The sequence below is a fragment of the Scyliorhinus torazame genome, chromosome 8, assembly GCF_047496885.1.
Source record: "Scyliorhinus torazame isolate Kashiwa2021f chromosome 8, sScyTor2.1, whole genome shotgun sequence".
Classification (NCBI taxonomy): domain Eukaryota; kingdom Metazoa; phylum Chordata; class Chondrichthyes; order Carcharhiniformes; family Scyliorhinidae; genus Scyliorhinus; species Scyliorhinus torazame.
The window spans coordinates 192,066,436-192,090,247 of NC_092714.1; the positions used below are offsets into that span (position 1 = coordinate 192,066,436).

General features: G+C 47.4%; 1 protein-coding gene across 1 annotated transcript in view; it reads left to right on the plus strand.

Annotated features, from left to right (window-relative positions):
• The first annotated feature begins 1,353 nt into the window (after nt 1-1,353).
• LOC140428900 (protein-glutamine gamma-glutamyltransferase 2-like) overlaps nt 1,354-23,812 on the plus strand; it is a 126,141-nt gene continuing 103,682 nt past the window's right edge. The window contains exons 1-2 of the mRNA XM_072515548.1: nt 1,354-1,444; nt 9,953-10,132. Of these exons, the coding sequence (XP_072371649.1) occupies nt 1,354-1,444; nt 9,953-10,132 (271 nt within the window). The remainder of the gene's footprint in view (nt 1,445-9,952; nt 10,133-23,812) is intronic.

Below are 23,812 nucleotides of genomic sequence, written 5' to 3' on the forward strand. Positions count from 1 at the left end.
CTGAAATCGACTGGCCTGCTCCTGTGAAGGTAAGTGTTTTTAAAGGAGAAACCTACCTCCCAGAAATCACTTGCGCACCGCTCCCGCTGAAATCGACTCCGGCAAAGGCATATTACAACAGTTTTGTGGAAAACAAATTTGCAAGGAAATTACAGAAGTACAATAACTGCAAACTAGTTATGATGGGAGACTTTAATTATCCTAATATATGGAGCAGTAAAAGTGTAACGTAAATTTTGTGATGCAGTGGGTCGGGTCCCTGCCTCTGAGGCAGAAGCTGTGGTTTCAAGGCTCTCTCCAGGATCAATGGCCAAGGAAAGTGCATTCACCATGAGGCAAACAGGCTGGGTGTCAATCGGCAAGCTCTTCTAACTTACACCGATGACAGGTGGTAAGAGCTGGAGAAACCCCTTGCCAGAAACTTGATGCCTCTACCTTCACTTTTTCTAGCTCTGGACTATATGATTCATGTGAAAGAGTATGTTGCCACAGAGAATTGGTTTCCTTGAGTGTCTAATTGGCTGGGTGGCCGGTGTGGATGAGATGGGTGTCAATGTAATGGGGTTTAGTCCCTATTCTGGCTAGGGTGGATTGCGGACCTGACTCCTTTCCCTATTCCGATAGTGTAGATCACAACACTGTGGGTCAGTCCTGTCCTCAGATAGAGAACTGAAGAACAAAGAAGAATCGTGTAAATGAAAGAGTTCCAGAAGTATGTCAGGAGCATTTTCTAGGACAGTTTATTTTCACCCCGTAGAGGAAGGAAGCATTGCTTGACCTGATTCTGGGAAATCAGGTGGGTCAAGTGAATCAAGTGTCAGCAGAGGAACATTTAGGGGGCAGTGATCATAGCATCAGAAGTTTGAGGTTAGCAATGGAAAAGAACAAGGAGAAATCTAGAGTGAAAAATAAATTGAAAGATGGCCGATTTCAATAGCGTGCAAATTGATCTGGCCCAGATAAATTGGAATCAAAGAATGGCAGCTGGAACTGTAATTGAGCAAATGGCTGCCTTCAAAGGAGTGGTGGATCAAGTATGGCTGAGGTATATTCCCACAACAGGGAAAGATAGTACAAACAAACCCATAGCTCCATGGATGACATAAGAGATGGGGAATGAGATGAAGCCAAGTAAGGATGTTAATGATAGATAATCAGGTTAATAATACAAGTGAGATCCAGACTGAATACAGGGCGTTCAGAAGTGAAATGAAAAAAGTAACAAGGGAAGCAAATGAGAGAAGACTGATAGCTAACTTAAAAGGAAATCCACAAGTTATGTGTAGGCATACAAATATAATGAGTGGTTAAAAAAAAAGAGAAGTGGGGCTGATTAAGAATTGGGGTTTATGAATGGAGGCAGAGGGCATGTCCGAGATACCAGATGAGTACTTTGCATCTGTCTTTACCAAGAATGTCAAAGACACAATGAAAGTGGAAGAAGGTGAGACACTGAATTGGCTAAACTTGGTGAAGGGAACATATTAGAAAGGGTGGTTGTACTTAAAGTTGATGAGTCAACAGGACCGAGTTAGGGGCATCTGAGGATGCTGAGAGAAGTAAGTGTGGAAACTATGGAGGCACTGGATATAATCTTCCAATTCTCCTTAGATATAGGGTTGGTGTGTTGCGTTTTCTTCTTTTACTCTGTCCTTTCCGTGGCTCTGTTCCAATTATGGCAATCAGTGAGTTTGCCCTCCTTTCTATGTTATCTATATTCTGATGCTTAGAGTCGCCAGGTATCAAATGATACCACCACAAGGTTCAATCGGCTATCGATCAAAGAGCCAAACACCAGTTAGTTAGTTCAAGGTCAAGGGTACTTTATTTACACACAATTAGTCATGCAACATAAACACTACTAGTTAACAACACCTATCGACTAAGACAACCTGTACTTAACTTCGGGCACCCGGCTTAGGTCAGAGAAACAGTGGACGCTGTTCGATTCGGGATCTATCGGGTTCAAAGGAGTAACTCCTGCTCAGCTAGACTCATCCGTCTGGTAGCGAGCGTTGAACTTGGACTTGCTTCTGGTGTTGCTGCAATTGGAGGTGGCCGTGACCGGGGTACCAGGTCCAAGAGAAGACGAACATGTGGCGAACCCTTCTTCTTATACTTGGGGGTTTTTGTGCTCTTTTGGGCGGTCCTTCAGTTTGGGCCCCACTAATTGGGTGATCCCTGATCACTCTGTTCGATTCCTAACCAATAAGTGGGCGGGGATCTGGATGGATGGGCATGTCCCAACGGTCACTGACCCCGTTGTTTACGCTTCCCTTGAACAAGGAGTGGGGCCGAAATGTCTGGGACTGTACCAGTTGCTCGAGTACCAGTCCTTTGTTTTGGTGAAGATGGGCCATCAAATGCTAATCGGCCCCATTAAAATGCTAATTGGTTGGAGTGTCGTTACCGTCTGGACTTCTTGCTTGCAAATATGCATTTCAAGCTCTGAGCCTGCTTGAGTCTTGGCTTGTCCATTTTACCCGCTAGATTTTGCGAGTTTCTCTGCACCTAGTTGTAAGTGGCCATCCCAGATGGCTACAGATGCCAGCGAAATGGAGAATTCAAATGCTACATCCTTATTCAAAAATAGCTAAGAGAATAAAATCAGCAATTATAGGCATTGTTTCCAGTTTAATCTTGTTACAAAGCTTTTCTATGTTCTATGTTCCAATTGCCCGTAGTGTCTAAAAAAGGTTAGACTGTGTTACGGGAATAGGGTGGAGGTGTGGGCTTAGGTGGGGTGCTCTTTCCAAGGGCCGGTGCAGACTCGATGGGCTGAATGGCCTCCTTCCTATGATCTGTGGGGAGAGAAGGGAGCTCACATTTCGAGTATGGGTGGCTGAAATAGGGTCAGGTTTATACTGTTGTAGGTGGGTATGGAGCGGTGGGGTGATGGGACAGATATATAGCGACTCCATGTGGTATGGCCTTCCCATGCAAGACCCACCACCGCACATCTCCCCGGTACCCAACCCCGCCCTCTTTCATCCGCCGCCACCGACACCTTCTCCACTTCCGCCAACCCAGGGTTCAATGGGACCGTGTGTTGGAATGTTTAGCGCACATGCAGGGACTGCCATGTAGACAGTGGTAAGTGCTACCGAGGGCAGGAGTCAGATGTCGTGAAACGATATGGATTGCCTGAACTCATCGTGTAACGGGTTGTCATCGTCTTCCATCCCATGGACCAGGCCCGCTGATAGTGCCAACCCAGGGTCAGTAGTCTGTAGTGAAGCAGGTAGGAAGCACGGAGTGGAATACAGGTGCAGGGCAGTGTGGGGGGGAGGGGGTGCAGGGCGACTGGACAGGGGAGGAAGTGACTGGCTGGGGGTGAGGGGGTTCTTTGTGTGCATAGGACAGGATGTATGAGCTGCCATTGGCCAGGCCCCATAGTCGGTGAACTTGCAGGCGATTCAAGTTTCATTCCAGATGGGTGTCATCAGCCCTGACAGCAGCAGATGACCCCCCAGGAGCCAACCCCTCACCTGAGGAAGTGCCTCAAAGGTGTCAGGTATTGTCAAGCGTGCTAGGATGAAGGCATCGTGCACGCTGCCTGGGTATCGGGCTCAAACGCGCATGATGTGCAGCTCGTGGTCACACACCAACTGGAGTGGAATGTTCGTGGAGTGGAACCTCTTCCGGTTTGTGAATGGCAGCCCCTCATGCAGCAGTGTTCTTAGGGGGAAAGGGCTACACGGTGGCCCTGACCTGCACTGCAACCCCTGCCCCTGCATCTCCTCTCGCCTCCTCCCATTCCCACTCCTGGCTGTTCCCCCTGACACTTTGCCCTCCGCACCACACCCCTGACTTTATTCTGCTGACGAGTTGTTTTAGAGTTGTTTTAGAAAGGGCAAGAAATATGTACCAGATAATGAACCAAGAGCATTCTCAAGGTTTATTTAACATAAACACAGCCAGCCAGATGCTGTTTGCCTCTTTAGTTGTTTATTTCAGACTATAAAGTATGGGTTCTGCTGTGTAATTTCAGAGTGCTGTAAAGTGGCTATTTGGCTACTGCAGCCTCTCCACGATATAGTGCTAATAAAATCCTAAAACAAAGCTCGAAGTTTCTGTCTAAACATTATTTCCACAACACACGGGGAGAATGTGCATACTCCACATGGACAGTGACCCAGGTCCCCAGTGCCGTGAGGCAGCAGTGCTAATCACTGCACCACTGTGCTGCCTGCCGTCGGTACAACTGCGTGGCAGAGCAGCGCGGGACGCCCGGAGAATGCTGGTGCTGGCCCGTTGATGATATGCCAACGGCCTACAATTTGCATGCCCACATCAATGTGCAGCGTGGGATGCATTCATGCCTTTATTGAGGCACCAGAGCATGGCATTCAATGGGGCGCCCGGCATTGGCCTCGATTTGTGGCTGATGTGCAATTCTCCACCTGATCATGTTTCACGATTCCAACAGTGCTGGACAGAGAATCTTGCCCAGCATCTGTCTGAGGGCCGAGCTTGAAGAACAAACTAACTGGAAGCCATGCATCTGAAACAAAGACTCTGATCCTTTACTTTCATCATTATTTTACACCCCTCTTTCCCCTGTGTTTGTTTGTCTGTGAGTGTGTAGAGGATGGGCAAGTCAAAGGAGGGGATTGCATTAGAGATGAGATAGTAGTTAACCTGCTGTATCTGTTAGCTACATAATTATAGTTACTGTTATTAATAAAAAGCTAAGTGTTTAAATTTACAAACCTGGTGGGCTGGAGTCTCCGTTTCAGCGGCTAGGTGCCGGCTGAATCGGAGAATTTGCGGGCATTTTCCGATGTCAAAATCGGCGCCGGACTCTCACTGATTCCGGGACTGGCGAGGGGCTAGCAACGGCGCCGGGTGAAACTCCCAGCTCCCGCATGGAAAACAGCCGGAGAATGGCCAGATCCCTGGCCGCACTTGCGCACGGCGATGACCTGCAGCGGTCATGCCGTAAAACATGGCGTCGGCCATGCGCGGACCCGATCCACCAAATACGGCCCCACAGGCTACCCCCTGGCAACCGCCCAGCGGTCCCCCCAGCCTTCACGGCTGCCCCCAGCCCGGCCAGCGGCATGGATTCCGGCTGAGTGTGTCGATGCTGGACACAGTCCACAGCCGCCACACCGTGTTCCCGACCACTCAGGCCACACATCAACTGTGTGGTCAGGAACTCGGCACATCGGGGGCGGAGCATCGGGGAAGCACCTTCCGATAATGCACCAACACAGTTTCAACGGCGTGCGCCGCTAGACTCGATGATGCCATTTTGGTGGGGGAGAATCGAAAACCGGTGTTCACCCCAAGATCCCTGTGGTCCTGGATGCCGACCTGGGCAGATTATTGGATGCGGTAGAGGCCAGACAGAAAGACCTGTTCTTCCAGCTCCCTCGAGAGTCGCGGAGGGTCAGACAGAGGGCAGCCGGTGCCGCCTGGGAGGAAGTGGTAGCGGCCGTCAACTCGGGGTGTATCACCAGGAGGACCAGCATCCAGTGCCGCAAGAAGATCAACAAAGTTCATCCAAGGCCTGAGTATTGAGCTAGCTTTTACATGGGGTTCCTCTCTCTTAGTTACAGCTCAGATGAGCATACAGATCTATAGACACAACAACTCCGGTTAAGACAACTTTATTTTTCCAAGCTTCGTCCATGTACATGGGAAAGAGATCTGGATAACTGCAAAAATCACTCTACTTTACACTGGTTCAGGTGCAATAATTATACAATTTTCCAAAAATCAATAGCCCACCCCAGTTGGACTTGATCCAATCCTTGGAGCTGTCAATTTTATAGCGACTAGTGAAATTTACTTTAAGCAAAATGATGACTGTGTTCGGCACATGATTAAATCCCGTCCTGTTTACTAGGATACTGTGTCCATTATAAAGTTGTTTTTTTGACATTCCCATCTTACGTGTCGTGTCGCAGCCAGTTCCTGCCTACCTCATTGTTCATCCAGGGGAACGATGCCAAAGTTGGTTCCTCTTTACACCATGGATTGTCTAAGACAGGATATTGGGGGAACTGATAAGAACTGTTTACTAAGCTGACCGTGTTCTTGCTGACCCACTACTTCTGTCAAATCCGGTTTGTCTCAAAAACATGGGCAGGTTAGCTAGCTTAAATCCCATCATGTAGCCAGAGTCTGAATACTTGTTACTGCTATGTCCTAAAAATACATGTTTAATAGTTAATAATGATTAATAGGTATACTTTCTATGATTAGTCTCAATTCTTAATAAAGTAACTTATGTACAACTATTCTAGTGTTATCCTAGCTATTCAGTTTTAAAGGGTCACATCTCATGGACTCCCCCTTCATACAGTCACTGCAGACTCTGTGAGGGTGGGACAGGGTGGGGTGAGAATGAGGGTGGGAAATGTCGGGGGATGGAAGAGGGAAGCCTGAGGGGTGGGGGTGAGTGGGAAGGGGGTAGAGGGGACGTGACGGACGATGCCACATCCAATGTGAAGCGGGCTATGACGACATCTCTGGCACTCCGGTGATGCCGCTCCCTCACCGCTGCCACATGCCCTCCACCCATCGGCTGGTCCTGTGGGTGCACCCCAGGCTTATCTTCCAGCCCCTCCTAGTCTGGCGTCTCCTCCTCCAAGGAGATGGCCACATGTCCCTCCTCCTTCAATTCCAGAACGTTGTCCTGCTGGAGGTTGAAGGTTGTGGAGGTCACAACAGACTCTGGGGGGTGCACCAGAACGGTCGAGACATCAGAGCCGCAACCTGAAGTGGTCGCATGAGCCTTGTCAATATCAGGTCTCCGCATCGGTCACCAGCCTCCATACTGGCGTCATTAACCAGGTCCCCTTATTCCTTATCCCCCAAGAGCTACCCGGTCATCCTGGGATGGTCCTCAGAGGCCGAGGATGTCCGACTGCCCCGGAATATAGTTGTCGTGTATACTCCCTGGGAAGCTTGCACACACCTACATAATCTTCATGTGGTTGCCACACGTGAGGTCGATGTTCAGGGAGTGGAACCCCTTTCTGTTGATGTAGGTCACTCCCAGTCGATCCGGTGAGCACAAGGCGACATGCGTGCCATCTATTAGACCCTCGTCGATGGCATCCCGTCGATGGCAGAGAATCCTGCTGCCTGGTCCATGTCAAGGTTTATATAGTTCACTCACTGGGTAAATAGGGCATCCATGACTTCACGGATGCACTTGTGGGCTGTAGCTTGTGAGATTCCATGCAGGTCCCTGCTCGAGCCCTGAAATGATCCTGAGGCACAGAGGCTCATGGCTGTGGTGATTTTGATGGCCACCAGGAGTGGGTATCCTCCTCCATGTGGCGCCAAGTCGGCAAGGACATGGCACAGGTGCCGGACCATCCTCTTGTTGAGGCAGAGCTTCCTGCGTGCGGTACACACTGTCCATCATCTGCTCGAATGACCAGCAACACTTGTACACCTCGTGCCGTCGATGGCCTCTCCCTCTGGGTCCCTTACTGGCGTGATTGGCGGCCGGGTCCTCAGGATGTGGGGTGGGGCCCTACACAGAGGCCGCTGATTCGAATCTATGTCGAAGCTGCTACCACTTTCTACTCCAGTGCCTGGACGCCTGGCCTGCCAGCAGCACCACCCGGGCAGCTTCCACGAGGTCCAAGATATCATCCATTCTGTGAGGAATTGGGAGAGGGTGAGAGATTGACAATCAGCGGTATCCCCCAGCCCGATCCTCCATTCCCTCATTGCTCCCCCTCCTGTCATTGCTCTCCCTCCCCCCATTGATACCCCTCCCCTATTGCTCCCCCCCATTCACCCCCTCCCTCCATTGCTCCTCCCTTCCCCTCCCCAAATCCCCTGCCATCCGACACGCCCTTCCCACGCATCCCATCCGCAGCGGTCGAGCGCCATTAAATCGCGCCCATGAGTTCCCCTTGATAAAGCCATGCTGGCTATCCTTGATCAATCCTTACCTCTCGAATAGAGATTATTTCTGACCCTCATAGTTTTTTCCAATAATTCCCTGACCATTGATGTTAGAGTTTTCAGTTATCAGGACTTTTACTCTGAAATTATGACAGGTTTTTTTTGCATTGCAGGTGTGTGGTGCTTGTTGTTTGTCAGAAATGGTGGGCTCCATTTTTTGATTGAATCATAACTTAGACAAAATGATGTGCTAGAAATTTACAGGGGTCAACACTGAAGTGATCCGTTACTGCTGAGGAACGGTTAGTGTAGCTTTCATGGCCTCAGGATATCCAAGAGCACTTTAAAGTTAATTAAGTATTTTTGAAGCGTAATCTCATCATAAATTCACTGGTTGAATATCCTATAACTCCCTTGCTAACAGCACTGGGGGGGGGGGGGGTGTATCTGCACCATTTGGCCTGCAGAGGTTCAAGAAGGCAGCTTCTCAAAGGCAATTAAGGATGTCACTAAATGCTGGCCCAGCCAGTGTGCAGTCCGTGAATGAATAGATATTAACAAAAAACAGGCAATAGGCGCACAGTAAGCTCCCACAAGCAACAACGTAAGAAAGGCCAGAAAAACTGTTTTTATTTGTGATGTTGATTGAGCGGTAAATATTGTCCAGGACACTGGGATAACTCCCCTGTTCTTCAAAACATTACCATGGGATCATTCACTTCCACATCCCGAGAGGGCAGGCGGGATCCTCTGACCTCCCAGGCGCAAGTTCCTCGGCAGTGGGAGGCGGCGCGCCATTCGCTGGCGGCGGGATTCCCTGTTCCTCCTGCTGTCAAGGGAATTCCCATTGAAGCCACCCCACACCGCCAGGACTCGAAGGCGCAGAGGCAAGTGAGCTAGCTACTGAGCTGTTCCCAACAACACCCGAATGGGCAAGGCGGGCTTTGCTTTTCCAAATGTTTGACGCATGGCAGAGATACTGATGGCCACACCTTCCCCTGCCTGATCATTTTGAATGAAAGAAGTAGACACAAATATAAAGTAGTGGATTTCAGTGGTAAGGGCTAAAAAAAATAAGTTGTTTCCAACTGAGCTGAGGTGGGAAAGAACATCTGCAAAATTATGCTATTTTGCGTGGGGCCAATTTGCATCGGTCGTGTGGAAAGCTGAAGATCTGAGGCCGTTTTGCCCAGGGTGACGGCAATGTCCTTTTCTGCTGGAAATTTGGCGCCACACAAATTATCTGTGCAGCTGTGCCCAGTGGTACAGTCCGGCCCCTCACTTGAATTTAGGTTCCATCTAAGGGCTGATTTGACACATTTTCCCGTTTGTTCGCCGTCTTTTCTTTCATGTCAAGCGATTTGATGGAAAGCATTTTCCACCCGACACAATAACTGCTGACGCTGAGTCATTCAGCAAACTTCAGGGATTTTCAGCAACAGGTGTTGCTGGATTTGACTCCCCTGGAATGACCTGTGCCCACAGAGAGAGCTCTGCTGTATTTGCTTAAAACAGAGAAGGTTGGGAGTAGGGGGAAAAAAAACTCCTTCATCACCTCTGCCACCCTGAAATTTGCATATGTCGGATGTCACACTCCTCGGCTCCCTGGTGTTTTCGATTTGCGGGACGCTTCGACGTGACGTGCTTGGGTGGACTATAAAAGTTTGCAAAGTGGTCAGTGGCAATTCAGAGTTGGAGCAGAGGGCGTGAGGAGTGTGAGGAGAGCTGAGACCATCACAGGGGACATCACAGGGGAGAGAGAACATGGCACAAGGTCAGGGAACTTGCAAGGAGCAGCGAAAGTTGGAGTGAATGAATGGATGGAATTGCTGCAGTGGCAAAAGTGCATGAAATAGTTTGTGAACTTGGCATCTCAATCCTGTGGAAGGAACGAGAGTCCAAGGTTCTGAAACGCTCGTTGTCACTGACACATTACAGATTCAAGGTCGTAGAAATTGTTACTGTTCAAAATTGAAGCGGATGGAATAATTGATGCTTGTCAATTGTTAAAACTGAATTTATGAATAATTGCGGATTCCCTTTGCTGTGACCTTTTTTCCTTGGTTCCTTCCTTTAGCTTTGGCTGTGGCAAGTACAGATTTTGAATGTGGGTCCAATGGTCAGGCCCACAGGACCGCCGATTTCGGTTCCAGCCGGCTCATTGTGAGACGGAGGGCTCGTTTCACCATCATCGTGCACTTCGCCGGCAGGCCGTACCAACCAGGACAGGATCAGATCTCCGTCATTGTGGAAACAGGTAGGAAGGCACTGTGTGCGTGTCTGAGGTAAAGAGGACAAGGGTTATTGGACCTCTTTGTTCAGAAGTCAAAGAAAATAAATGATCCTCCCCCACGCAGGGCTTTACAACCATTCAAGTGCTTGTTTGAAATGCTGTGAGGTAAGATAATTTGGTAACTAATTTTGAAGGGGTACCAACCCTCCAAAAGGGCTCTCCAACCAGGTCCACTTCCCTGCTTTATCACGGTAATCCTCACGCATTGAATATGGCCAATCCATCTAACCCGCACATCTTTGAACTGTGGGAGGAAACCAGAGCTCCCAGGAGGAAACCCACGCAGACACAGGGATAATGTGCAAACTTCACCCAAGTTCCAGTAAGAAGTCTCACATCACGGGCGTCATTCTCCGACCCCCCGCCAGGTCGGAGAATGGCCGTTGGCCGCCGTGAATCCCGCCCCCGCCCCCGCCGAAGTCTCCGCTCCCGGAGATTGGGCGGGGGCGGGAATCCGGCCGCGCCGGTTGGCGGGACCCCCCGCTGGATTCTCGCCCAGGAATTGCCTGTCCCGCCGGCGTAAATTAAACCTGGTATTTACCGGCGGGACCAGGCGGCGTGGGCAGGCTCCGGGGTCCTGGGGGGGGGCGCGGGGCGATCTGACCCCGGGGGGTGCCCCCACGGTGGCCTGGCCCGTGATCGGGGCCCACCGATTCGCGGGCGGGCCTGTGCCGTGGGGGCACTCTTTCCCTTCCGCCTCCGCCACGGCCTCCACCATGGCGGAGGCAGAAGAGACTCTCCCCACTGCGCATGCGCGGGAAACTGACAGCGGCCGCTGACGCTCCCGCGCATGCGCTGGGAAACTGACAGCGGCCGCTGACGCTCCCGCGCATGCGCCGCATTTCCGCGCCAGCTGGCGGGGCAACAAACGCCATTTCCGCCAGCTGGCGGGGCGGAAATCCCTCCGGCGTCGGCCTAGCCCCTCAATGTTGGGGCTAGGCCGCCAAAGATGCGGAGACTTCCGCACCTTTGGGCCGGCGCGATGCCCGTCTGATTGGCGCCGGCTTTGGCGCCAGTCGGCGGGCATCCCGCCGTTGGGGGAGAATTTCGCCCCACCAGTTTAACATCCAACAGGTTTATTTGAAATCACAAGTTTTCAGACTGCTGCACGTTTGTCATTTCGCCTGATGGTTAGCACTCTTGCTTCACAATTCCAGGGTCCCAGGTTCGATTCCCAGCTTGGGTCACTGTCTGTGTGGAGTCTACATATTCTCCTTGTGTTTGCATGGGTTTCTTCCGGGTGCACCGGTCCTCCCACAAGTCCCGAAAGACATGCTATTAGTTAATTTGGACATTCTGATTTCTCCCTCTGTGTAACCGAACAGGCGCCGGAATGGGGCGACCAGGGGCTTTTCACAGTAACATTGCAGTGTTACTGTAAGCATACTTGTGACAATAAAGATTATTATAATTAAAGGTTATTATTAAAGTAGCAGAGGGGCATTTGATCTGAGCATTTGTTAAACATTTATCTATATCTCCTCAAAGCAATTTCCAGATGACAAATTCTTTCAATTTTGCTCATCTGGTTGTCCTTTTGAAGGGATCTGAGGGAAAAAAGTTCTCATCTGCACAGAGCATTGTTCTCCTCATATTCCTAACATAGAGGAGTCAAGGGTGGAGAATCGAGGTTGCATTATTCCAGTCCTGTCTCAAATCCATGCTCCCATCAGACAAAGCCCATTGCTTGCAATTAAATTATAAATTTGTTGCTAAAGGAAAGATTTGTGTTTACTCAACACTCAGCACAAAGTGAAAATCTCTTCCCAGAATTAGTTTACGCTCATTGTTGAGAATGCCATTTTGAGCAAAATTGCCAGTATTAATATTGAAGGGGTGTTCGCACTGTGGATAGAGATTGAGATTGTGCCGACATGTGCACTTCCAACCTGCCCCAAACAAGTTAAGAATTCAGAATCCATTAAAATGCCACAGTACACAGAAAAAATGGGGATATACATATTCGCTACACCTGCAGAGCAATCGGGTACTAGACAGAAAGTTAGGCAAAACTCATTGCTCTTCAGTGCTGAATTATATTGATTTATTTGCATAATTGCAAATGGGCAGCACGGTAGCACAGTGGGTAGCACTTTTGCTTCACAGCTCCAGGGTCCCAGGTTTGATTCGCGCTTGGGTTGCTCTGTGTGCAGTCTGCATGTTCTCCCTGTATCTGCGCGGGTTTCCTCCGGGTACTCCGGTTTCCTCCCACAAGTCCCGAAAGATGTGCTGTTAGGTAATTTGGACATTCTGAATTCTCCCTCTGTGTACCCGAACAGGCGCCGGAATGAGGCGACTCGGGGCTTTTCACAGTAACTTCATTGCAGTGTTAATGTAAGCATACTTGTGACAATAAAGATTATTAAATTAATTGTGATGTAATTTGCATGATGATATAAGACATGCGGATTAGGTGGATTGGCCATGCTAAATTGCCCTTAGTGTCCAAAAAAGGTTAGGTGGGTTTATGGGGATAGGGTGGAGGTGTGGGCTTGAGTAGGGTGCTCTTTCCAAGGGTCATTGCAGTATCGATGGGCCGAATGGCCTCCTTCTGCACTGTAAATTCTGTTTTATTCGATAAAATAACATAAGAACCAGAGTGGAGTACAGCAGAGCACTAAGAGAATAACAGCAGAAATTTGTTTAAGTTGGGAGGACATCAAGAATGGGCGGGATTCTCCCCTACTCCGGCATCGGGCCGCACCTTTAGGGGCCAAGCCCTCACCTTGAGGGGCTAGTCCTGCGCCGGAGCGGTTTCCGTTCCACCAGCTGGCGGGAAAGGCCTTTGGCGCCACGCCAGTCGGTCTTCGCCGGTCGACATGGGTCGGCGCATGTGCGGGAGCATCAGCGGCTGCTGGCATCATCCCCACGCATGCGCAGGGGAGGGGATCTCTTCCACCTCTGCCATAGTGAAGATCAATGCGAAGGTGGAAGAAAAAGAGTGCCCCCACGGCACAGGCCCGCCCGCGGATCGGTGGGCCCCGATCGCGGGCCAGGCCACCGTGGGAGCACCCCCCGGGGCCAGATCGCCCTGCGCACCCCCCCCCCCCCCCCCCGGACCCTGCCCTCGCTGCCTTGTCCCGCCGTTCAAAAGGTGGTTTAATCCACGCTGGCAGGTCAGGCATTCCAGCAGCGGGACTTCGGCCCATCGCGGACCGGAGAATCAGCTGGGGTGGGCCCGTCGACCGGCGCGGCACGATTCCAGCCCCCGCCGACCGGCACGGTGCGATTCCCACCCCGCCGAATCTCTGGTGGCGGAGACTTCGGGACACGACGGGGGTGGGATTCACGCCAGCCCCCGGTGATTCTCCGACCCGGCGGGGGGTCGGAGAACCCCGCCCAATATTTCCAAGACTTGGAGGGAGTGAAATATACCTCCTGTTCAAACAAAATGAATATGGGGGTGTACACACATCATCTTTCCCTATGAAGCTGTATTGCTCACTTAGACTTGGAACAATGCACGAGCATATGCCCCGAGGCCGAGTTTTCGATTACAAGAGGAAATCATGGACACTTGCTCCCTTAGAGCACCAGAGAAACAGAAAGACCAATTGAATACCTCCCAGTCTTAACTCGTATGATAGTTTAGATTTTAATTTATTTCTTTTTTTTTAATAATCTTAGAATACCCAATTATTTTTTTCCAATTTAAGGGGCAATTTAGCGTGGCCAATTCACCTACCCTGCACATCTTTGGGTTATGGGGGGTGAGACCCACAAACACACTTGGAGAATGTGCAAACTCCACACGGACAGTGACCTGGGGCCAGGATTGAACCCGGGTCCTTGGCGCGTGTGGAAACAGTGCTAACCACTGCGCCACCATGCCGTCTCTTAGGTTCTAATTAGATTTCTGTTGCCAGTCAACTCTTTTAAGATCATTTGATTCCCTACTTGCTTCACTAAATTTGCAGACGGGGATGTTAAAAGTTATGGAATATCTCTTATGAGATGTACACAGAATCAATAATGGAGTTGGTGGCTTCTATTAATTGTGTTCAGCAGGATAAAGTGTAAGAGATCATGAGGCTCGATTATTGTGAGCCAGCTGGTTTCAGATATGATTTGATAGATTGGCAACATGACCAGAAGGACAGACAGTTCAAGTAGTTAGACAAGCACATGAATCATTTTGTGGCACTTGTGAGCAACAATATACTCCTGAACTGATGGGAAATTGTGTATCTTTACCCTGACTAACAGGAAAAGCAAGTGTTTGATCAATAGTGCAGCCCAGGCCATATGAGTCTGTGCCAGTGCAATTGAGCAGAATGCGGAGAGTAAGGCAGAGAGATTTGGTTATATTTAAATGTGACAAAGTGGGTGACAAAAAACAGCAAGTGATATTTTTCCCAATGGTCGGTGGGGCTTGTAAATTGAGCAATATTGTATTTTACTGATTATACGTCCCACCTAATATTCTTCTTTATCTGAATGAAGATCTTGTGGGTTTATACCAGGCATTTGATAATGCCCGTTTTCTGCCTCGCTGATGTTGCAAGTTCTGTCAGCTATCTTTGGTTACTCCAGGTCCAACCTGGAGTAAAATATTCTGTTGCTGCATAATTCTGCACAATCATTTCAAAAGTCCTAAAGAGCATCCTGAACACTTCATTCACCTGAGGAAGGAGCTGTGCTCCGAAAGATGCAAGATGTATGTAGATCTAGAAGTAGAAAACACTGGGGTATTGAGCTCAAGCCACAGTGTGATATTAGGAAAAAATCTTTTAGCCCATCGTAAGAAATTCCTTTGTTAGCTATCTTGATGAAAATCAGATAGAGGAATTTTAGATACATATATCATATGCACGCTTTAAAGGGTTTGGGCTGAATTTTCCTGGTCCTGTGATGTTGGGCTTGGAGCCGGTGAAGCTTGTAAAATAGAGGGGAGCCAAATTGGAACAGCTCCTGGATGTGTTCCTGCCACCTGGTGTTAAGCTCCGATCCGTAGCATCTTGACCTACTGTGCCGGGGCCACGCTTGAAAATATTTGCACCAAACCATACCCGCGTGAATCCCGGCCAAGGTGGCTGGAGCACCACGGCGGCGTGGAGAATCAGACTTCTGGCCCATTAATCGGATGCAAAAGGGTTCAAATGACCCATTTTCATCTTCACGATGGCACAGGGTGTCTAGCTTGCTGCAGCTGCTGGCGGGGGACCAGAGCATCTCAGCGGAATCGGTGTTTTTATCCCAATGTTTAATTTCTGCCGGATTGGAAAAACCACTACTGGCAGCAGATGACAGAGAATTCACCCCAGAGGCTCTGTGCCCAAAAAGGCAGCGGCCATCAGGATGCCTCTGAGGTCCGGATCTTCTGCCAGATCTGAGGGACCTGATGGCTTACCCCTCTCAAACCTTTACATCTTTCCCTCCAACTGTGCCCCCATTTTGAGGCTTTGTTGCATTCTTCTGTGATTGGTCAGGCAGCATAGGGAGCTACCCGCTGCCCTTTTTGGGTTGGCACGAATGGAGGTGACTAATTTGGAGCTTGCCTCAGGGAAGAATGTTCGACCAATCTCCCTCCCTACAAATGTGGGCTGGAGGTCTTAGATTTGGCTCGACAATGGGGTCCCGAAGCCTGTAAGACAATTCTGCATTTTCAGTAAATTAAGTAAAAATTATACGTTGTGCGTTGTAATCTGCCCTTTTGCCATTCCAGCCTCAGTTCACCTTATTAAATTGCATCATAATTTTAACCCTTTGTGTACAGTAACAGTACATTCAGAGGGGAAGGTATAACATTGAAATGTGTTATTAATAGATTTTGTGCAAGTAATTTCTGTAGTTTAAAATAATTTGAAATTAATCTTCCGTTCATTTTCACCCCAAAAACATAAGTATGAACGAATAGTTCTGTGAGGATAATGCTTTGAAGTTGGAGAAGGCCAGGCAAAACCTAAAAATAGAACAGATCCAACACAGTTACAAAATTACTGGACAAAATGATAATCAGTTCACTTTAAAGCAACAGATTGACTGCAAACTGCTTTGATATATCCAAAGGATGCGACGGGTGCTCTAAAATGCCAGTTTTCCTTTTCTTTCATTAATGTCAGAACCACCTCAGTACTGACTCCAGGACAGATCAGGTACATTTCTTGAAAGTAAGATGGAGTAAGCTTCATATTCAGGGAGCAGCAATCTACCAGCTTCCCGTACCAGCCTCCCCGAACAGGCGCCGGAATGTGGCGACTAGGGGCTTTTCACAGTAACTTCATTTGAAGCCTACTTGTGACAATAAGCGATTTTCATTTTTCATTCATTTCATTTCATTTCATTCTACAAAAGTCAATAGTGAGGGGCAATATTTCAGATCTACCTGAGACACAATGGCGAAATTCCAGAAGCGACTCATTGTTGGTGCTTCATGAACAATAAAAAATGATTGTATGACAAACGAATAGTATTTGATATTTTACAATATTGTAAAATGAGTGATGACAAATCAACAGACCATTTTGTCTCTCGATTTTTATTTCTGTTGAAGTCAGTGCAATAAATACAAATATCGCACAGTCAAGATCTACCCCAATATATCCATCTTTAAATAATTTACCAATGATTTAAAAATAAATGATTTAAAAATAGTGGTTAAAGCTGCTGACTCAATTAATCACTCGTGGTTAATTCTTTTTAATGTTATGTGCGTTGCCAGTTCTACATGTAGAAAACATTTGACACTTCTAAGTAGAGTAAAAGAATCGGAATCGTAAAGGGCGAGCCAACTTGTATTCCTCAAAAGATGGAGCAACTACACTGCAGATGCATTAGTGCATGAAACAGAAATGTCAAGATGATATTTTGGATATAGACTCTTAGAAGAACTGGAAACTGGAAGAGAAGTGAGCTTTTTGATATGACAATCTACTTCCCTGCCCTTTTTCCCACATCCCAGCAATTTTATGTCTCCGTCAAGGACCTATCCATTCCTCTTTTGAAATCTCCTATTGAACCCTAGCAGACAGGGCTGAACTCTCCATTTGGGAGGCATCTCCCTAATGGAGGGGTTTCTGGTGAGGATTTCTCTCATGGTGAGGCCCCTGCTGAGACCTCTCTTATGGTGGGGGGTTGGTGGGGGTCTCTGTAATGTGGGTGTTTCTTGGTGGGTGTCCTCTTATGGAGGGGTTTTGAGGACAGTGGGGGGGGGGTCTGTTGGGGTGGGCAGCATTTGCATTATGAGGGGAGGGGTGTCCTCCAATGGACTTTGAGGGCAACTCCCAAAAAGAGTTACCCCCTTGGCCCACTGTGAGGTTCACAGCACCAGGGCAATGCTGGGAAATGCCTGCACCAATTCTTGCCCACAGGTATCCCAGCCAAGTGGACTGGAGATTCATGCAGACTTGGAGTATCTGTTGCCCAGCCAGTCAAATTGACCCATTTGCATTCTCCTGCTGGCATGAGGCGCAAACCTCTATGCTGGTGGCAAAGGGGAACTGGAGCAGTGGAACGGGATCAGCGTCCGGCACCAATCTCGTTTTGTGGGTAATACTGGATTCTCAGCCGCATCAGGAACTCCGCCAAGGCAGCAGGCAGCAAAAAATCCAGCGCAGTGTATTCCAAATTCTAATGTGATGAAAGTAAGAAATTGTCATATTTTGTATTTTTTGCATTAATGTTAAGAAAACCTGGTTTAATTTGCCTCCAGACAGTATGACTGCAGGAGTGGTGGTTAAGCTGTCAAAAAGTGAGGTAATCATTGGTTTGTATGTGAAGTATTCTGCTCAGCGATCTTGAGAACCATTTCCTTGTTTATAGATGCCTAGTGAATGGAATATTGTTATTGTTTGAAGGACCCCTTGGGTGTAGATAATTTATGAGGGTTATTGTGTTTGGTCCTGGCTAAGTAAGTCAAAGAATACCTTGTAAGAAGAGACAAAATAATACCTTATGCTGTGGGTCCAGGTGATATAGTTAATGGGAGGAGCCAGGTCTATCTGAAGAGTCAGTAGTTTCTAGAACTCTAATCTGAACAGAGGTGTTTCAGTTTGATCCTGAATGGTGCTTTCCAAAGATTCTGCACAGAGAAAGGTAAGTAAAATCCTGGTTGTTAACTTTATTCATGAGTTGTATTTTTAATATATTGGTTTGCTAAATTGAAATATAGTGGCAGGTTTAGAATTGCTCAGTTAAGATTGCTCATTCTTCACTTAAGACCTGTTGTAACTATTAACTGTACATTTATTTCTTTGTTGCTAATGTGGTTAATTCTGTGATCAAATTAAAGTTTAGTTTAATATAAAATATATCTATTGGTCAGTGTTACCACTCCTGTGGTGCAATAACATTTCCTCACAGTTTTACAAATTGAAAATAGTTGGGTTCTTGTCCGGGATCCTAACACTAACCATTCATTGTGCAAATTATTCTTTCAGTTGCTCGTTCTTTTCTTGCCAATCGCTTTAAATCTGTAACCTCTTGGTATCACCTCTTCAACCGTTGGAAAAAGTTTTTATTCATTTACTCATCTAAACTCTTCATAATTTTAAGTACTTCGAACAAATTTCTTCGTTACCTTCTCTGCGTTATGGAGAATAACCCCAGCTTTTCCATCTCGCCACTTAACTGCAATCCTACCTCTCTGGAACCATTCTCAAAAACCTTTCCCGCCCTGTCCTCAAAGCCTGTATTGGACAGTTGATGCTTAAAGTCTGCATCAGCTATTTTGGATGGTTCTAGCAGTTGTGCACACCTTATTAAAGTGTAATTCCTTCACAGCCCGGGTTACTTGCTGTCACAAATTTCAGTCTACGTTTTACAATTTGGCCTAAGTTTGATTCTTCACACTTTATGAAACATATGTGTTGTCAGAATCAGTTTTGGCAAAGAAATCTCGAGTGAATATATCAATAGGACCACAAAGTTGTGAAAGTCTGAACTTTGGGGAAAGTTGCTGACTGCCACGAGATAATTTGTATTTCTCGTTCGCATTTTGCTTTGAAAGCTAGAGGATGATCTGTAATGACCATCACAACAAAACCGTGACAAGCAACTAAAAGAACAAAATGATTTGAAAATAGCAAAAAAGGCAGGGTAAATTTATAAGAAAATTCAGATGAAAAGGATATATTAAATGGAATGTGTTAGGACACCCTGGGCAAGTGCACAGTCAATTCCAGCCATACTCACCTCGGAGTCACAACACAAGTGAATAAACCAATAATTGTGATAGAAATACCCCAAATCTTTGGCCCCTGGCTGCCCAATAATTACAGTCACCAGGTTTGTAAGTTGAAACACAACTACTGTTTATTTATACCAAGAATAATGAAGAAATATGCAGAAGACACAGTTGGCTAAATATTAATAATTACATAATTCCTCCTTTAATTTGCCCCCTCACCCTCCACACACACACAGAAGACAGAAGGACACATAGTGGTGGAAAAAGGAAAAATAAACTAAGTGAAAGAGGAAAGAGTTTTTGCTTCAGATGATGGTTCCTAACATGCCGTATTCACAGTTACAGCCTTAGTTTTGCAGCCCGTACTGGTTTTCTTGCAGTTTTAAAAGCACCATACTCACACATTTCCTGGAGGGGCAGAAACTTTGTTTCCTCAAACCTTGCCTTCAGTTTGTGTTTCATCTTCTAGCCTCTGTAGCGCAGAAAAGGTAGTACTCACAGACAACAGGCCTTCTGGAGAAAGATAGTTGATTTACACCAGCTTTTCTGGGTAGAGTTAACAGATTCTGAACTTTGCCTTCCCAGCCTGTCATAGTTCCCCTGTAAACATATTCACTCAGGCTTTCTGCCAGCTCAGAAACATAGCGTTTCTGGAGAAAAACAGAGAGGAGAGAGAGTGGGAGTTCTCTCTGAGCTGCCGGGAGTCAAACTGAATCTAAACTGGAACCTCGGGACTCTGGAAAACATTCCAGGAAAATCTGATGTAATCACCACCTGTTACCAGGCAGAGCACAGCCTTTTGGGCCGATTGATTGACCACCAGCCAAATTGATCAAACCGAGTCCCAGCCATTCTCTGTCATTGATGTTGGTCGCTATGGCCTCCTGTTCAAACCAGCACAGGCTTCTGCTTAAATTAATGGCACAGGCCACTGCTTCTGTCTGCTTGAATTAAAGATAAAGGCTGCCTTAAAGACACATGTCCATAAATCACCCATGGTTCAAAATGTTGCAGCACAATAAAATAAATGAGAAATAAGGGAATAAAGAGGAAATACCCGCACAAATGGAGAATGCCATTCAGGCCACTTCTCCGACTTTCCTCTTTCATTTTACAGCTACCAATGTGGGTAAACTGACATTTAATCTTTGTCTATTTTATGTGGGTGCAGATGCTGACTGGTTTACTGTGTGGTTTCAGCATTCCCTGTTTCTATTTCCAATTTGCAGCATTTGTAATTTTTTGTTGTTTCACCTGCATCTGTATTGAGAGAGTTCTCAGTGTGCCCTTTCAAAGTAATAAAAAGCAGGATTAATTGACTGTTTGCCTCTGTAATTTGGGGGTAATATTTTTTTTAAATGCTGTAAATGAGGTGCTGAGAATCATTGAAGACACTTGATAACATAAGATGGCTGAATCAACGATACATTTGCCTGGTTAGTCCGAGAAACTATTCAATTTCAGTGATTAGTCGTCAATTTAAAGTATAAATGTGCTTAAATCACCCAAATATTGAGCACAATGACAGATCAAATGCCTCTGATCTTATCATCATTGTGAAGTGCTCAATTTATGAAAGATACTTAATTTGTAATATGATTTACACTGGTAGAATTTGACATGTGAGGTGACCTCATACAAAACTATCTCAAACTGGTTTTGAATGATTTAAGAATACATCCGAAGACTCAATTTCTCTTTATCATGACCGATAGGAACTCATAGCCAAGAGGCACTGGAAAAGAATTGAAAGATTTACAAGAACAACACTGAGAGGTTATAACAGGCTGAGATTCTTTTCTGCAGAAAAATAACAAGGTTGAAGGGTGACCTATGAGGAGTTCGGTCCTGAAGGCCGCCTTGGAGAACGCTTACCCGGAGATCAGAGGCTGAATGCCCTTGACTGCTGAAGACTGCCTGGCAGGAATGTTCCCTTCCAGTCGGGGAACACTTCAGCAGTCAAGGACATTCAGCCTCTGATCTCCGGGTAAGCGTTCTCCAAGGTGGCCTTCAGGACGCGCAACAACGCAGAATCGCCGAGCAGAAACTTATAGCCAAGTTCCGCACACATGAGTGCGGCCTCAACCGGGACCTGGGATTCATGTCGCATTACATTCATCCCCCACCATTTTGGCCAGCGAAATCCTACCAACTGTCCTGGCTTGATACAATTCACACCTCTTTAACCTGGGGTTACCCCATCTCTGGACCTGTAAAGATTTAATCACCTGCTAATGCTCATATTCCAAGCATTGTCTGGCATCTTTGAATCTGTCTATATATATGGGGCGGGATTCTCCACTCCCGCGTCGAAGTGCCCATGCCGTCGTGAACGCCGTCGAGGTTCCCGACGGCGTGAAACGGCCCCGACCCTGACCGATTCAGGCCCAGACAATGGGCTAGATCGGGGCCGCGTCATCTACATGCGCCAGGCCTTGTCGCCGCGTAAAGGCGGCGCCGCATAAATGACACGGCCGGCGCTGCATAACTGCCGTCACCCGCGCATGCGTGGTTGCCGTCCACTCTGAGTCCGCCCCGCAAGATGATGGCGGACGGATCTTGCGGGGCCGCGGAAGGAAGGAGGTCCTCCTTCAGAGAGGACGGCCCGACGATCGGTGGGCACCGATCGGATCCCCCCGCAGGCCGCCCCCCCCCCCCCCCCCCCAGCGTTCCCACGCTGTTCCCGATGGCAGCGACCAGGTGTGGACGGCGCCAGGGGGAACCCGCCGTTTTGGCCTGGCCTCTCGGCCCATCCGGGCCTGAGAATAGCGGAGGTGCCGGAGAATCGCCATTTTGGGTGTCTCCGGCGATTCTCCGGCCTGCGGCCCGCGGAACTCGATGGGGCCGTTCCCGCCACTTGGGAGTATCGTGGGAGGGCGTCGGACCGGCGTCCCGGGAATTTTTGGCGGCCCAGGCTATTCTCCCAACCGGCGCAGGAGTGGAGAATTTCGCCCATGTTTCTGGAACAATCCTCTTCATTCACCTGAGGAAGGAGCAGCGCTCCGAAAGCTAGTGACATCGAAACAAACCTGTTGGACTTTAACCTGGTGTTGTAAGACTTCTTACTCCGCTCACCCCAGTCCAACGCCGGCATCTCCACATTTTAGATAAGAATATAAGGGAGAAAGGAATAGAAAAGATATGCAGAGGGAGGTGGATAAAGTAGTTTGGGAAAAGGTTGATGTGGAGTATCAACACAAACAAAAGCCAGTTGAACAGTATGGCCTGTTGCCGTACTTTTGTATAATATTGACGTAAATAAGGCTGAAAACTAACGGCATAAAAACGTTAAATGCTTCCAGCTTTGATAGTTTGAACATTAATTCTTTTAGTAGTGAGTGAGCGGGGACATTAAACTGACAAGTCTCAGCTAGTGGTGTAAACAGGACACATTACATAAACAGAAAACAGTGAATCGACTCCAAGTGGGAGTCCCTGCAATGAAATGGCCTCGTTAACTAAATATATGGTTTTAATCTTCCAGGTTTTGTTTGCTCCCTTGAAAACAAGCCCATTACATTTAAATAAATGTCGCAAACATCCACTTGTACTAATTCCTTACTTGGGTATCCTTGTAGAACTTGAGGCTGCAGCTTAAACAGGTGATACATCAAATGGAAGTCAAAAGGAAAGTTGAATTCGGTATAAACAACAGACAATCCAAGCATGCCACACCAAAGTTCCTCCCAATATTTCCATCATCAATGAGTTAATTAAAATAGCACAACAATCACTGTTGTACTAAAAGTCTGACACATTCATACACGTATGGTGTAAACAGTATTCAGACTCTTGTATTTCTCAGTACTTGAATTAGGAAGTGGACGAGCTGCATGACACCTCAAAATCAACTCTTGTATTGTTCTGGTATCACTACTCATGATGTCTGCGTTTGACAGCATCAGTAGTAAAAAAGGTAAACTCGCTAGATTAGCAGATCCGAAACTCGTATAATTGATGGTGCCACATGTTATGTATCCGGAACTGACAGCATAACCAAAGATTACCAAATCTATCTTCAAATTCACTGAACATTCATGGCTCTACCCCAGAGAAATGACCCCGTCTGAGCGGAAAATGTTGGTCTGGAGCAGCAATCTGACACTAGATAATGTTTTGTCAACAGTCTACACCTGATAATTTAGTGTGTTGTGTGTGGGGAAAGATACGTTTGTTCAATATTCGGTAAACACAGAAAAGTGAGAGGTTACTAAATACAGAATTCTGCTGCAGAGAAGAAGGCTATTTGAAGCGCTGTGTCTGTACCGGCTCTTTGAACAGAGTGCAGAACAGACTGCACCCAGTGTCGGTCCCCTGCCTTCTCCCTGTAACCTTGCACATTCTTCCTTTTCAGATAATGATCCTATTCCCTATTGAATGCCTTGATTGAACCGACCTCCACCCCAGCATCAGGCAATGTGTTCAATGCATTCCAGATCTAAACCACTTGTCGCATTAAAATGGTTCTTCTTATGTCTCCATTGCAGCTCTTGTCAATTATCTTCAATATTGCACTG